Raw genomic sequence first — 16,428 nt, 5'->3', positions numbered from 1 at the left:
TTCTTAAACTGATTTTCGTCTCCAAAGGAAATCTGGGAAGTTAAGGCTGACAGGGAACGTGTATTACAGTAAACATGCATACGTGCAGGAGGTTTTAAATGAGGCCTTAAGACGCCCTATGGAATGTGCAGCAATGTCACCCCGATGCTGTCGGAGGAAGGAACCAGGAAGCCTTCCCGTGGGTGTATGATGGTGGCAGTTGCCAGAACGCCAAAGCTCAGCGCACCCGCTTGGTTGTTTTTTTTTTTTTCTTCTTCTTCTTCTTTTTATTCCTTAATTTAATTCACACCAACCTACCTGCCTGCCAACTACACCCCCTCCCCCCTTAGGTGCCGCAAAGAATGATCAAAGGCCATAATCGCTTCCTGGACAGCTCTTTAAAAATCACAGCACTGCGCTAGTTTCAGGAAGGGCCTCAAGTCCTTACACGAAGACCCCTGGTTCTTTGTTGCTCTGATGCCCGCAGGACCCGCAGGGCACCTCCCCGCGGGCACAGGCAGCGCTGCGGCAGCGGGGGTGGGGGGCGGCGGTCCCCTCCCCGCAACCGGGATAACTGGAAACCACACACTCCTCGGGAGCGCCCCCACGCCGACCCACTTCGGCGGGCAAAGTGCAGACCCGACCCCGAGGCGCGGGGGGGGTGGGGCGGGCCTGCGGCGCCCCCGGGGCACTAACGCCCGGCGGCCTTCCCCAGCCCCGCGCTTTCATTTTCAAGTCAATGTTCCCGAACTTCGGGGGAGCTGAGGACGGAGAGCGCGGGCCGGGGAAGCGGGGATCCGCCGGGCTGCGGGGCGCCGAGTCACAGTTGTCTTGCACCTCCTCCCTGGCCCGGGCGAGAGGACGGCTCGCCCCCCGCCTGCCCCCGCGCCTGCCCCCGCGCCTGCCCCCGCGCCTGCCCCCGCGCCCCCAGGTAAAGCCCCGGGCGCGCGGCAGGTCGCCGGGACTCGGCCGGGGCGCACGCACCTTATTTCCTCCTGCGCCGTCGGCGCGCGCGGCGCTCACCCCCCGCCCCCCCACTGCCGGGCTCCCCCCGCCTCGGGGACACTCCCAGGTACCGCGGCGCTCGGAACCGGGAGCGCACGGCCACCCCCCGACGCGGCGCGCCCCGGAGCCGGTGGTGCCGGGGACCCTGGCCGTCCAGTCAGGGCGGACCGGCCGCGTCGCCGTCACCCGGACCGGGCATCCCTGGGCTCCGCGGGACCCCTCCTCGGGGGCCCGTCCCCACTGCGCGCCACCCCGGGCCGCAGCGCACTCACCCGCTCCGCGCGGCAGGCGCCCGGCGCCCAGCAGCAGGACCCCCAGCAGCGCGAGCGCGACCCCGCGCCTCCGGCCGCCCATGGCTCGGCGGCGCCTCGGCCTCGGCGGGAGATCGGCTCGGAGCGGCGGCCGCGGGCGCGCGGGCCTGGCACGGGCTGCGCTGCGCTCCGCCCCGGCTGGCTCACCTGCGCGCGGGCGGGCCGGCCTGGGCTCCGCCCTGCGCCCCGGAGCCCGAGCTGGCCCAGCCTGTCCCCTCCCCTGCCTCCTCCTCCCCTTCCCGCCGCAGCGCCCGCCCCTCCCTCCAGGGCGCGGGGACCTGTGGCCGCTCTCCCGGGTAATTCCTCCCTCTCAAGGCCGAGCCTTCAAGTCTTAGTCTGCAGGCGCGGAGGTCGCCCTTGGGGAAGCCGTCCGCTCTCCCCCTTCGCTGTCCGGCCCACGAGGAAGCCCTTGTGAGCCCTATTTTGCAAGGGAATCATACTTGTGGATCACCCAAGACCTGATTTCTTGTGGGCCTCCTACCGGATTTGGCTGCGGAACTGAGTCTGCAGCCTCAGGCACCTGACCTGGCGCGCCTCTGAAGCTCACAGCACCCCTGCCACATTACGAGGAGACACGCTGCCCAAGGCCAGTTAGGCATATACAGAGGCAGGGTTTGACAGCGCAGGAAGGGTTTTCTACAAACGAAGTTGCTTTGAAGAATGTAGGTGTTTGAAGAACGAACGAATGAGTGAATGAATGAATGCACGAGGCTGGAAAGGTCCAAGAGAAGAAATCTAAACACGTCCACAGGGCACCTTCCTTGAATTGTGTGTGGAGTAGTATGTGTGGTCTGGGCACAGAGCCTCCAAGCCAGTCGTGGGGCTGTAAAAATCAACTGCCCTGGGTCCTTTGCCTCCTCCCAGCTGCCTGTGTGCTTCCTGTGTTTGGCTTCCGTGGTCTTGTGGGTTCTCCTTCCACCCTGTAGGCCACACACCAAGCCTAGCGGCAGGTGGCTGCAGGGAAAGGCAGTAGACGTTCAGGGACTCAGCTGGCAGACTAAGGGTCTCCAAGAATGACTCCATGCCCCCCCCCCCAGCTACCTGTGCCAATGGGCAGCCGGAGGCTGGGCCAGGGCCATCCAGAGTAGCCTAGGAGAGCTGGGAGGGGAATCCCAGCCCAGGCAAGACCATCATCCTACTGTTCAGCCCCAACTTCTGTCTAATACCTGGGGGCACTGAACATCTCCCAGCAGCCCCTGCTCTCCTTGTACATGGGGTAAGAAGTCATCTCTTAGGAGCTTCTTGCCCTTTCTTCTTTGTGTCTTCCCTGATGAGAATAAAGCAAACTCTGTCCTCTGGAGCCCACAGTCCACTAGGGAGGCAGAGATGTCCAGACTGAGGGCATGGACCCCACCCTTCCCTCTTCCTAGAAAGGCCTGGACTGTGAGCTTGCATGGACCTCTGAGCTCATCTTCTCCACTTCCCTCATCAGGTAAATAGTTAGGGAAACAGGCCTAGAGAGGAGAAGGAAGATGAGAAGAGTAGGGAAGATCTTGGTTCTCCCCATGAGCTGAGGGCAATCTCAGAAAAATCTAAACACCCTTTAGATTTTTAAAAAAGATTTTATTTATTTATTCATGAGAGACACACACACACACAGAGAGAGAGAGAGAGAGAGAGGCAGAGACACAGGCAGAGGGAGAAGTAGGCTCCATGCAGGGAGCCTGACATGGGATTCGATCCTGGGACTCCAGGATCATGCCCTGGGCTGAAGGCAGCACTAAACTGCTGAGCTACCTGGGCTACCCTGTTTTTTTTTTTTTTTTTTTTTTAAGATTTTATTTATTTATTTGAGAGAGAGTCAGAGAGCACACACACATGGGTGTGACAGTGTGGGGTAGAGGGGAGGAAGAGAGAGAAATAATCTGAAGGGACTTTGCATTGAGCACAGAGCCCCATATGGGGCTCGATCCCACGACTGTGAGATCATGACCTGAGCCTTGACCAAAAGGCTGACTGAGCCACCCAGGTGTTCCAATACTCTTTCAAAATGTTTATGCTGACCCAGAGAGTGAAAACAGATTTTGTCTGTTTTCCTAATTCTATACCCCAGCACGATCTCCTAGCATCCATAGCACCATTGTTTCCTGCATATAATAATAATAATAATAATAATAATAATAATAATAATAATAATATTAGAGTGGTGGTATGTTGAATTCAAAATATCATAATGACTGCTTGGCAAGTTTAAGCCTAAGGAACAAATTACTTCATTACTGTCTTACTTCTCTGAAGTTTGCTTTAATGTCTTCCCCAGGATAGTGACACCAACTTTCCGTCAATGGTGTTGATAATTCTCTGATGCGAAGGATTGGGGATGGTCGCAAACAGCAGTGGCAGCAATGAGAAAGAGGTGAGCAAAGCAGGAAGGTATTCCTGCATCCTTTGCATGAAAACCCAACTACACAGTTGAAGTCAAGATATCTTGAGGAGGGGCAGCCCTGGTGGCGCAGTGGTTTGGTGCCACGTGCGGCCTGGGGTGTGATTCTGGAGACCCAGGATCAAGTCCCGCATCGGGCTCCCTGTATGGAGCCTGCTTCCCCCTCTCCCTGTGTCTCTGCCTCTCTCTCTCTCTCTGTCTATGAATAAATAAATAAAATCTTTAAAAAAAAAAGATATCTTGAGGAAAGTCTTGGCTCTTGGAGTGGAATGTGAGCAAAGCATTGTCAAGGTATGGAAATGTTTTGTTTTATGAATGTGGCTGAATGGATGGAGTCAGTTTTCAAAGGTTATTTCTGAGCTGGAAAGAAATATAGGCAGCCACGTCTATTGCCAGAGAAAAATGACAGATGGAAGGGTGAATTTTAAAACAAACTATTCCATCTAATTTGGACCCTCCAGAAACTCTACACATGCTACAAAACAGAGCTTAAAACAACAACAACAACAACAACAACAACCTAAGCCTACAAAGACAAGAGAACAGAGGGAAGATAATGGCAAGATCCTCTTAGAAGCTGGAAAGCATGATAAGCAGTAACTGCCATAGGAGCCTGGAGGCAGGAGAACCCTAAGCTGGTGGTGGTAGTGGTGGTGGGGAAGTGAGAAATAGTATGATTTATACCATGGAACAATCAAAACTAAAAAACAAAGCAAAAAAAACCCACAAAACCCAAAACAAACAAAAAACCCAGAAAACCCCCACAAAAAGCTGTAAAATAAAAAACAACTTAGGAAGTAGTAGCATAAGGTATGGAATAGGACCATAAAAGAGAGCTAAAACAAGGAAACTGGCAGAAAACTATCTGAGAAGTGCTATTGTTCAATCCCTGGAACCTTTCCTCTATTCTTCCTGGCTGGGCCACTGGCCCTCTGCAGCAGTAGAAGTCTGAAGTGTTGTTTGCTGGAAGGTTAAAACAAAGGGATCTGGATCAGAAGGGCCAGGCATAGCTGAAGGCCTAAGAATCATTCTGAATAACAGGTAGATAAAGGAGTGTATGCCTATGCGTTCTGAATGCTGAACACTCCAGCTGCCTGGCCCCAACTTGCCTCCCAGAATGCAACAGAGAGGACTTTATCATCCATCCTGGAGATGGAGTCTTCTCCTGGAGAATCTGACCAGCCCAAGAGGAGACAGCTGAAGACAGGGACATTTGTCCCCATCAGCAGGATAACCAGAGCATAGTTATGAGGCTCCCAGTTGGTAACTCCCGCCAACTCAGTTTTTTAATCTCTCTTTTAAATATGACCAGACAGGGGTGCCTGGGTGGCTCAGTCAGTTAAATGTCTGCCTTTGGCTTAGGTCATGATCTCAGGGTCCAGGGCTCGAATCCCACATCAGTTCCCTGCTCAGTGAGGAGACTGCTTCTCCCTCTTCCTCTGCCTGTTGTTCCCCTGCTTGTGTTCTCTCTCTCTTTCTCAAATTAATTAATTAAAATCTTAAAAAAAATATGACCAATTAAAATTTACAGACATCTGAGGAAAGTTTCTAACATGTAGTCAAAATCAACCAACTAGCCAAACACAAAAAAGTAACTTGGAGGAAAGTGACTATATAAGAAGAAGAAAACAAAATAAAGCAAAACAAAAACAGTTACTAACTTCCTTAGAGAGATAGCTGGCAGCATTATATCTATGTAGCAAGGAACAGGATGTTATGAAACATGAAGATTCAGATATCTACAAAAGAGTTCTTGGAAATTTAAAAAAAAAGATAATTGATATTAACAAATAAATAGGAGGTTAGAAGATTTCCTAGAAAGCAAAGTAGAAGGACAAAAACTAAAAATAGAAAAGAAAAATTAAGGAATTAGAGATCCAGTTCAGGAAAGCCAGCATCTGAATAATCTCTCAAGTAATGATAATGCTAAGAGAGAGCAAATGAAACAGAGAAGACATCATTAATGATATAATTCAAGAAATCCCCCAAGCCTGCCTGATGTGAGTTTCCAAATTTAAAGAGTCATGTAATGTCCAGCATAATGGATAAAATAGGCTCACATCAAGGCATGGAAACCTATGATCAAAAAGAAGATTCTATAACTTCCAGAGACAAGAAATGGATCTCATGCAAAGGAACAGAAATCAAAATGGATTTGGATTTCTCAACAGCAGCCCTGGAAGCTAGAAGATAATAAAGCAATAAAGCAATAGCTTCCAGATGCTGAAGGTTTAATAACTTCCAACCAAGAATTCTATACCCAGCTACACTACCAATTAATTATAAGGTAGGAAAAGGGCACTTTTAGATATCCAGGATCTAAGACAAACAACCCCAAACATCAAACTCCCACACACCTTTTTTTAAAAAAATAAAAGATTCTATTATTTTTAAGTAAGTTCTACAGCCAATGTGGGGCTTGAACTCACAACCCCAAGATCAAGAGTCACATGCTCTACTGACTGAGCTAGCGTGGAGCCCCTCCCACATACCTTTTGTCAGAAGAATACTGCAGGCTGTGTTCCATTAGAAGAAGAAATGCATAAAACAGAGAAATGAGTGGATATAGGTTTGTGGGGCTGAACTTATCACCTTAAGAAAGAGAATACAGAGTTACAAACAAAATGAAAAATGACTATATAGAACAAGGAAAGAAATCACCACAAATTAAAAACTTGAAAAAAAAAAAAGGAAAAATACCACCAATGTCACAAGATCCAGCAAAATAGCCTGGTGTCTCTACTATGAACTCACAGGTGCAGCTCAATATCATTCATTTCTTCAAGTCGTTTTGCTTCCTTGTTGTGTGTGCTCTTTTCTTCTTGAACTGCCAGACTTTATCATGACAAGATGCATCAGCTAAGCTAAGATGCCATCTTGATTTATTGTGTTGAATTTATACAGAAATACTCACTGTTCATAGAAACACTACACTGTTGTGCCCTACAAATACAAGAATTCTGGCAGATTATATTTATGTGATTCTAATTAAATATAAAGAACAAATTAGTATGGCACATTTATAAGTTTATGTGCTGCAGAATCCATTTATTTCTGACAGAGAAAAAAACCTTTCCATTTTTTTTGTAAGGCATAATGAGAACTGAATATTCTGCTTAAAATTTTGATGTTTTTTAAAAAAGATTTTATTTATTTATTCATGAGAGATGCAGAGAGAGAGAGGCAGAAACATAGGCAGAGGGAGAGGGAGAAGCAGGCTCCCTGTGGGGAGCCTGATGTGGGACTTGATCCTGGGACCCAGGATCATGCCCTGAACTGAAGGCAGACACTCAACCACTGAGCCACCCAGGTGTCTCAAAATTTGGGATTTGATAATTGGAAGAATTTTCTGCTTAAAATTTTGGTTTTGATGGTTGGAAGAATTTTCCACAGATGGGCTTCTGGCTCTGCACAGGTCAAACTTGACTCCTCCTCCACTACCTACATATTTCCAGTCGGGCACTGTAGGACAGGTTCATAATGGGATACCACCTCTGACTTTATTCCTTTTGGTCACCTCACCTGTTGAGTCAGCCAAGTGGGTGGGTGTATTCCTGGAAGCCACTGCTACATAAGGATAAGTAATGATTTAACTGTACAGGGAAGTGACTGTGAATCAGTTACATTATATCTTACTAAATCCCAATTGAATGTATTTTTATTTTTCTAAAAAGATTTTATTTATTTAGTCATGAGAGACCCAGAAAGAGGCAGAGACATAGACAGAGGGAGAAGTAGGCTCCACACAAGGACCCCAATGAGGGACTCGATCCTGGACCTCGTGATCATGCCCTGAGCTGAGGGCAGATGCTCAACCCCTGAACCACCCAGGCGTCCCTAAATGTATTTTTAATTCCACTTCTCCTTAGCCAGACCCCAAATGCCCACAACTAGTCAGTGCTGCATTGCATAAGGGAAGTGTGATGAAGGGGAGGTGGGGGAGAACTTTCTTTGCAGTTGAGATATGTGCCTTTGCAAATTGTACAAGAAATATCTGACCAGGTGAGCACATGCCCTTGGAGGGGGCTGCAAAGTGACCTTTGAGTTTTCTTAACTTCATGGTATATTTGCCTGTGCACATAGGAAGCACAAGATCCAGTAGGAAGGAGAGGCAAGAAATCCTCAGAGCGACGTGAAAGCCTAGAGTTGAGTCCAGACTGAGTCAGGTTGTAAAATGTGTGACCAGGGATAGTGAGCGGGGAGGGGGGAGTCCCCTCCCAAGTGAACAGATGGACAAAATGAAGTCAACTGGAGCATTATTTTTATGGATGCAATGCTCAAATAATAATGGTCTTTGGCCAAGATGTGTGGCTTCACCCCACAGCATACTTGTGCTTTCCAGAGGCACCGGAGCCACATACAGCTGGGCAAAAAGAGACAAGGAGCCAGCACCATGGAGTGACACGCCAGCTCTGGACACTGACCAGGGTATTCACACAAAAGAGGAATAAACTTCTCTCTTTAAAGCTTCTTTGAGTTTGGGCTTCTAGTCTCTTGTAACTGAACCTCATCCTAAGGCAAACACAGCAGGTTTTTCTGGTGCCGTGGCACATTTAAGGGAGAGCCGACCCAAGTGAATCACTACAAAAAGGACCCTGACCTAAGTGGCTGAAGTTCAGTGACACTGCGATTACATCTGCAGTCAGATGTCCTGGGTTCAAATACAGGCTCTGCTACTTACGGGCACGTGCAACTCCCTGTGTGCCTCTGTTTCCTTATCTGTACACTGGGACTGCGAGAGGGCGTCCTTCCTGGGGTGTCGTAAGGATTTGTGAGACAGTGCATGTAATATGCACCTAGCACAGTGCTTGGCATGTGGTAAATGCACAGTGAGGCTGGCTGAGATTGCCTTCACCCTGGGGGTTGGCAGGAAAGTGAGTTTCTGCTTGGTGAGAGTGGAAGCTATGGAGGTGGAAGAGAGTTCTGGAACGAGAGGTCTGGAGACAAACACCTTCACGGTTTCACTCAAGCATGCAAGTGCCAGCTCCCTAAGGCAGGAAGCCGTCTCCACTTTACTCATCTGGATGTTCCCTGGTGCCCAAAACAGCTCTTGGTACCTAATCAGCGCTCAACAAATACTTGAGGAATGAATGGATTCGTCAAGCCAATGAATGCGTGGATTGCCCGGCCAACCCAGCCAGCTGAGCCTGGGGAGCTCCTGGAAACTGGGACCCTGAAAGGATGAATGCACCGTTCATTTGGAAAAGGGCTGGGGCCCCTGGCTTCCAGAATGAGGCCTTTGTGGCTCACACCAGGTGTCTGGCAGCAACCCTGGCCTTGTGGGATTGGCCAGTGTCTGGTGTGCCAGGACTTCATCTGGTTTGAACAGAGGGTGGGAGGAACATCTGTCTGAATCAGGCAGTTTCTCTGAGACTTTGCTTTCCAGGCAATTAAGCAAGTTAACAAAGTGGAGATTCTTCCAGGGCACAAACAGCCCCTACTGTCATCGCAACACCGACTACTGTTTCAGGGAGAAAACCGTCCAGGCACAGTTTGGGCAGAAGCCCCTTTGTGAGTCTTGAAACAGAGGAGTTTGCTGTGGTCTTGGGATGCGATGGGTGTTTCGGGGAGGGTGGGGGTGGGAGGGACGACCTGGGCAGCCAAGTCATTTGCCCGAGGAACAATTTCAGTCCTAGGCTGAGTAAGACGGAGGATTTTGAGCAGCTAGTCACGCTGCTGCGGACTCAGGGACTCACCAAGCAGGTAGTGAGGGGAGCACTTTTGTGCCTACCCCGGGGGCCCAGGGATGCATAATCCTGTCACCTCCCCAGTGATGCCACTGAGGAGGTCAAGGTGAACGTCAAGCTGCGGAAAGATGGGAAAGTGGACCCGGAGCCAGCGCTCTCGGCTCTTCCCTTCTTCAGGCTTATGCAAGCAGTTCCCTGTAAGTCACTTGCCTGCAGGGCAAAGAAAGGCATCCTGCCCTTCCTCGTGGAGCACCACCCTCGGATATGACCCATACCCACGTCAAGCCTGTGCCTGCCTGCCTTGCTTCTTTCTTTTCTACGTTTCCACTTGGAGTTTCAGAGGGGAAAGGCCTTTCTAAAGGCTTTCAGGGATTTTCTTCCCCTTGGAGAAGGGATTGAGTCATGTAATCATTGAGCTGGAGGCTTTGGAGCTCATCTAGTTGTCATCTCCTGCTGGATGGAGTCTCAGGGGGGTGTGGGACACAAGTCACCCAGCAAGTGACCTTTGGAGCAGAATCCAGATGTCCATCCAGGAGCCCATGAGTTCTCCTTCCTAAATAATCTTGGTCCAATTCTGCTGGCACTTCAGGCTGGCCAGTATCCTTCTGCCCTCTGCTTGCACTCACCATGCGGCCACCTGCCCCTGGCCTCTCAGCCCTTTGCAGCTTGGCTTCCACCCCCATTGCTCTGCGGACACTTTCCTCCCCAGAATGGCCAAAGCCCCTCCCCTTGGTGCCACCATGTCTGGGGACAGGAAGATGGGTTCAGAAGGAGGAAAGGGTGAGGAAGGGTTGTGGGCTGAGGCTCTGACGTTCCTGCTGCCTCATCCAGGACTAGTTCAGGAGGTGCGAGGGGCTAAGACTGGGCTGATCAGGCTAAGACAGGGTTAACCAAACAACATGGAAGCCATTGGTTCCCACCTTTGCCTGCAGTGTCCTCCTATCTGACAGCCACTTAATGGTCTAAGAAAACAATCCATATGCACCGCCCTGGGAAGACTCTTCTGCTCCGTCTCATGCACACATGGGCTCTGTCCCTCTTTGATCTGCCAGCAGGGAAACTGAGATTGGCTTCATTATCTTTGTCACTGTGATTTTTTTTTTGTCTTATGTAGAACTTAAAAAATGTGCAAAAATAGGGAAAACAAGACTATGAACCTGTATGTACTCATCATCCAGCTTCAAGTCTCCAACTCCTGCCCAGTCCTCACCCAACAATCGACTTTTTTTGTTATTGTAGTTGGTTGGTATGTTTTTTTTAATTATTTATTTATTTAAAAGATTTTATTTATCCATGAGTGACAGAGAGAGAGAGAGAGGCAGAGACACAGGCAGAGGGAGAAGCAGGCTCCACGCACCGGGAGCCCAACGTGGGATTCGATCCCGGGTCTCTAGGATCGCGCCCCGGGCCAAAGGCAGGCGCCAAACCACTGCGCCACCAGGGATCCCTGTTTCTTCTGTTTCTTAAGACCCACTGCACTTGGTTATAGCTTTGTAAGAAAATAAGGAATTGCGATCACTGCTATAATGACAAATATTTGCTATTCTGCTATTTAATTTGTGCCCCATTGCCCAGTTTCCATGCCTTTCTGTGCCTATATCAACATTTTGTTTCCCTACTGAATCGTGTTGTGATCTTTTGGATGTTATTTTATTTTACTTATTTTTTAAGTAGGCACCATGTGCAGTGTGAAGCCCAATGTAGGGCTTGAACTCATGACTCTGAGATCCAGACCTGAGCTGACATCAAGAGTTGATGCTTAACCAACTAAGCCACCCAGGTGCCCCTTGGATGTTATTTTAAATGGTGATTAAGGGAGGCCTGGATGGCTCAGTGGTTGAGTGCCTGCCTCTGGCCCAGGGCGTGATCCTGGGGTCTCAGGATCGAGTCCTTCATCACAATCTCTTCATGGAGCCTGCTTCTCTCTCTGCCAATGTCTCTGCCTCTCTATCTCTGTGTATCTCATGAATAAATAAATAAAGACTTTTTAAAAAATAGTGATTGAACTCCATAAGCATAGAACCAACTATGCCTGTCATTCGTTCGAAGGTGACGTGATATGAACAGTTCTGGCCAAGTGTGTGTGTGTGTGTGTGTGTGTGTGTGTGTGTACAGTCAAGGCCATGCCAGGGCTGCCATTGGTGGGCAACAGGATGCCGCCCAGTTTTAGAGATACTAGAAATTTTAAAACCGTGTGTCTTGGAATTGATGAAACACAGAGTTTCTGCTTATGTGTCTGGCACGAATCTCATTTTATTTGTCTGGGTGACCTCCCCATAGAACTTAGCTCAGTGCTTATGACTATTTCAAAAATATTTGTCGGAGGAATAAAGCCAACAGTCAATCAATATATATTTAATGAGCATCTTCTGGGAACAAGGTCTAGAGGGAATAAATTTTTGAAAACCCAAATCAGTTCCCTTTCTTAATGTGTTAATTTGCTGTCCTGATTCTCATCACATCTCTGTAGATGTTCGTAGCTAAGCTGAAATCTCCCACTGCTATGCCACGTGGCTGGTTTCTTTTCCACTTGAGTAATAAATATGCTCAACTGTCCACCTTAGATTTTCTACAAGGATCCTGATCTAAGATAACCTTATTTTTAGGGGACCTGACTGGATTTTTGAATCAGAAGACACAGTCACGGTAGTTACAGTAGTTACATGGTAGTTACAACCCTGTAACCATGGACTTCTGAGGACTCATGGACTTTCCTCCATGGACTTCTTTTTTTTTTTTTTTTTTATTTTTATGATAGTCACACACACACAGAGAGAGAGAGGCAGAGACACAGGCAGAGGGAGAAACAGGCTCCATGCACCGGGAGCCTGACATGGGATTCGATCCCGGGTCTCCAGGATCATGCCCTGGGCCAAAGGCAGGCGCCAAACCACTGTGCCACCCAGGGATCCCTCCTCCATGGACTTCTGAGGACTCAACCAGAAGATTTGTCTGAGCCACGAAAGATCCACACCAGAGTGGGTGATTTCTAGTTATGTTTAAGGAGCTCTATCATTTCCTTTTTCTTCCCACAGGGCAAATAATCATTTCCTTGGATTCCTTTCTTCCTGCCTTCTTTCTTTTTATTAACAGATCTTATGTGTTGAACAGTTTTATATGGAAAAATTGAGCAGATAGTACAGAAAATTCCCACGTACACCCCACCCCCTGCTGTATCCCCCTGTTAATATGTTTCATTACTCTGCTATGCTTCTCACAGTTATAGGAGTAAGTATGTTGTTAACTAACAACCATATTCAGAGTTCCTTAGTTTCCCTTTTCTGTTCCTTTTTTTTTATTTTTTATTTTATTTTTTTTATTTATGATAGTCACAGAGAGAGAGAGACAGAGACACAGGCAGAGGGAGAAGCAGGCTCCATGCACCGGGAGCCTGATGTGGGATTCGATCCCGGGTCTCCAGGATCACGCCCTGGGCCAAAGGCAGGCGCTAAACCCCTGCGCCACCCAGGGATTCCCCCCTTTTCTGTTCCTATTTGGGATACCACGTTACAGTTCTCATGTCTCCTCAGACTCCTCTTGGCTGTACAATTTCTTTTACTTTCCTTGCTCTTGATGACCTTGACAGTTTTGAGGAGTATTGGTCAGGTGGTGTACAGTAAGATGCCCCTGTAGTGGGATTTGTCTGATTTTTTTCCCCTGAGGATGTTAGACCAGTTTGGGGGAGGAAGATCACAGAGGTAAAATGGCATTTGCAGCACATCTTGTCAAGGGTCTAAATGATCAACATGACGTAGCACTGTTAATATGACTCCTGACTGCCTGGCTGAGGGTGTGTGTCAGATTTCTCTCCCTGCCCCCACCGTCCCATGCAGTACTCTTGGGAAGGAAGTCACTTTTCTCAGCCTGCACTTAGGCAATAGGGAGTTATGCTCGCTTTCAGTTAGGGTGGAGCTTGGATTTCTTTTTAAGGATCAGCCTCCGGTGTTTCTCTCCATCTTTTCTTCCTTCCCTTGCTCTCCAAAAGTCTTGTTTCCGAAGTCTTTCTTTCAACATATGTTTGATATTTTTTCTCTTTAGATATAAAGATTCCCAGGTTTTTGGCTCAGTCCCTATATGCTTCTCTTTTCCTTAAAGAAAAATTTTTCTGAATTGGCCCTACAGAATTCCCCTTCTCTGGGATACTCAGTTAGAAAGGGTTCTATGGGGCAATGTATGCAGAAACTAGCTCATTCCTCACCCATCCATAGGGACTTCTAGTGCATGTAAACATATTAAAAGCTCTGACAAGTCCCACAATAAGGAGGCCTGTTCAACTCAAAAGTTTCCCAAAGGTATTTCACCTTGAGGCCTTTTATCATATTCCATTGATTCAGAGACACGCACGTTTGTCCTCACACGTTAACATTTCCAAAATTGGGGTGCATCTTACAGCTGATTAGGTATGAAAATAATATGTCTTTTCTTTCTTAGAAGTTCCTACAGTCATGGCATCAGATATATCTGATGGTATTTGAGGTTTGAGGAAATGCAGTATTTTTTTTAAGTAGGCTCCACACCCAGCGTGGAGCCTAAAGTGGGGCTCGAACTCATAACCCTGAGGTCAAGACCTGAGCTGAGATCAAGAGTTGGATGCTTAACTGACCCAGGGGCCCTGGAAATGCAGTATTCATGGCACAACTATGGATGTTCTTCAGAACCAGTGAAAAGTGGAAACTCTATTAAGAAACTCAGCCTGTAGGGGATCCCTGGGTGGCTCGGTGGTTTAGCACCTGCATTCAGCCCAGGGCGTGATCCTGAAGTCCCAGGATTGAGTCCCACATCAGGCTCCCTGCATGGAGCCTGCTTCTCCCTCTGCCTATGTCTCTGCCTCTCTCTCTCTCTCTCTCTCTCTCTGTCTTTCACAAATAAATAAAATTATAAAAAATAAATCTTTAAACAAAAAAAGAAAGAAACTCAGCCTGCCTGGTCCTCAGACCCTACTTCTCCCTGCTTAGATATTATGCCTCCCTGGTTTTAGATATTCTTCAGTTGATTTTTCAACCTAGATTCACAGGGCATGCTGCCCCAGCCTTCTCTACTTTACACAACGACCAGAATGAATATTCCTTTATGTATTGAGGGGATGTTAGGGATGGCCAGCTTTGCAATATTAACTTATACAAACAGAACATGTCCACAGTGTAATACTATTTAAGGATTTCACAAGGCTTATATTCATTCATTCTTTCCAGACTTTTCCAAATTCACTGTAATCCCTTAAAATATGAGCTATTAAAAAAAACCCAAACTAATAGTTCTCTTGAGATATTGTTCATATATCATATAGAGTATAACTCATATAAATGTAATTTGGGACGCCTGGATGGCTCAGTGGTTAAGCTCCGCTTTCACCTCAGGGTGTGATCCTGGAGCTCAGGGACCGAGTCCCGCATCAGGCTCTCTGCAGGAAACCTGCTTCTCCCTCTGCTTATGTCTCTGCCTCCCTCTCTCTCTCTGTGCCTCTCATGAATAAATAAATAAAATCTTTTTTTTTTAAATAAATAAAATCTTTAAAAAAGTAATTTAAAATGCACAATTCATTTTTTAAATATTTTTATTTATTTGAGAGAGAGAGGAGCACAAGTAAGGGGGAGAGGTAGAAGGAGATTCAGACTCCCCACTAAGGAAGGAGCCCAAATGCGGGACTTGATCCCAGGACCCTGGACTCTCGGATCAAGACCTGAGCCAAAGGCAGATACTTAACTGACTGAGCCACCAAGGTGCCCTAAAATGTACACCACTTTTTAATGTGTATTTTAAAATGTACAACTCAGTGTCTTTTTTAGTTTGTTTTGTTTTTGGGTTTGTTTGTTTGTTTGTTTGTTTTGTGAGTTTTCACAAAATTGTGCATCAAACCACTATCTAATTCCAGAACATTTTCATTACTTCATGGGCTGCTTTAGTTTTGCTTTCTAGGGCTGTTGTTTGCATTTTCCAAATAATAAAATATATTCGAAAGATCCGAGGCTAGTTCCAAGGAAAGTGCAGGAAAAGTGGCAAAAAGAGGGAAGTTTGGGGGAGGAAAAGTCAGACAATCTTTACAGACCCCAAGGTGGAGTAGGGGAGATGTGGCGATCGGTGTCAGAGTTTATTTCTTTTGGGGGTGTTTATCTGGTTGGGCCTTCTGGGGTTTCAGGGATTGGCCATTACAGAAATGATTAAGCCAATCTCATGTTTGATTAGATTAGGAGAGTCTCTAAGCCAAGGGAGGTTCCACTGCTTCTGGGATGATCAGAGTGTCTGCTGTCCGGGAAGCCTCTGGGAAGGACGGGCAGGGGAGATCTGGGAAGATGAGTCCTGGCGTCAGGCAAGCCTGGGTCTGAATCCCAGTTCCACCGACTCCCTGCTGTGTGGCTCTGGACAAGTTACCGTACAGCTCTGATCTTCAGCTTCCTTATATGTTCATCACAATGTCTGTTTTTCAGGGTAGAGACAGAACTCAGGGCCTGGTAGACACATGGCTGTCACTCTGGTACCTGGCGACGTAATGATCGTCCATGGAGGAACCCAGAAAGGGTAATGAGAGGCTGGAACAGGCAACATAGGTAGCACTTGAGAAAATGAGGGTCATTAGCCCAGATCACAGCAGGTTTGGGACACGTGAGGATTGGTTTTGGTGTCTGAAGGGCTGTTTTCTTGAGACAAGACTAGAATTCATGTTTGTACCTCTCCACAGCAGAGTTCTGGGCATGTTTGGTATGTTGTAGAAGGAGGCTTTTAGCTTGGTTCAAGGATGAGCTGCTTGTCAAGAGAGGTAATCAAGAGTGGTGGAGAGGGCCATCTCCCAAGGATATGAAAAGTCGGCAACAGATGCTGGGTGTCCATCACCTGGGGCTGCACTGGATGCTTCTGACTCCAAGCTGCAGAAACTCAGTGATAGGATGGCCAGTTGCCAACTCCTGAGCAAGCTGGGACATGCACGATGTTTCCTCACTCTGGGTTCTCCTCGGGCCTGCTGGACCACCCAGCAGAGTTGGCCCCAGCCCGGAAGTGAAGGGAGAAAGCAAGAAAGTGATTCTCTTCTGGCAGGCCCACCCCCCTGAGTGGAAGAGGCTGTCAAAAC

At 47.8% G+C, this 16,428-nt stretch overlaps 1 protein-coding gene across 1 annotated transcript in view; it reads right to left on the bottom strand.

Moving 5' to 3' along the window:
* The window catches only part of CDCP1 (CUB domain containing protein 1), a 57,970-nt gene extending 56,571 nt beyond the window's left edge, over nucleotides 1-1,399 (bottom strand). The window contains exon 1 of the mRNA XM_055344078.1: nucleotides 1,257-1,399. Coding sequence (XP_055200053.1) covers nucleotides 1,257-1,338 — 82 coding nt within the window. The 5' untranslated portion in view covers nucleotides 1,339-1,399. The remainder of the gene's footprint in view (nucleotides 1-1,256) is intronic.
* Nucleotides 1,400-16,428: the final 15,029 nt, after the last annotated feature.

This window comes from Nyctereutes procyonoides, unplaced genomic scaffold (assembly GCF_905146905.1).
Source record: "Nyctereutes procyonoides isolate TBG_1078 unplaced genomic scaffold, NYPRO_anot_genome, whole genome shotgun sequence".
Lineage (NCBI taxonomy): Eukaryota > Metazoa > Chordata > Mammalia > Carnivora > Canidae > Nyctereutes > Nyctereutes procyonoides.
Note: the sequence above shows the minus strand (reverse complement) of the source record. Positions and strands in the feature narration are given on the sequence as shown.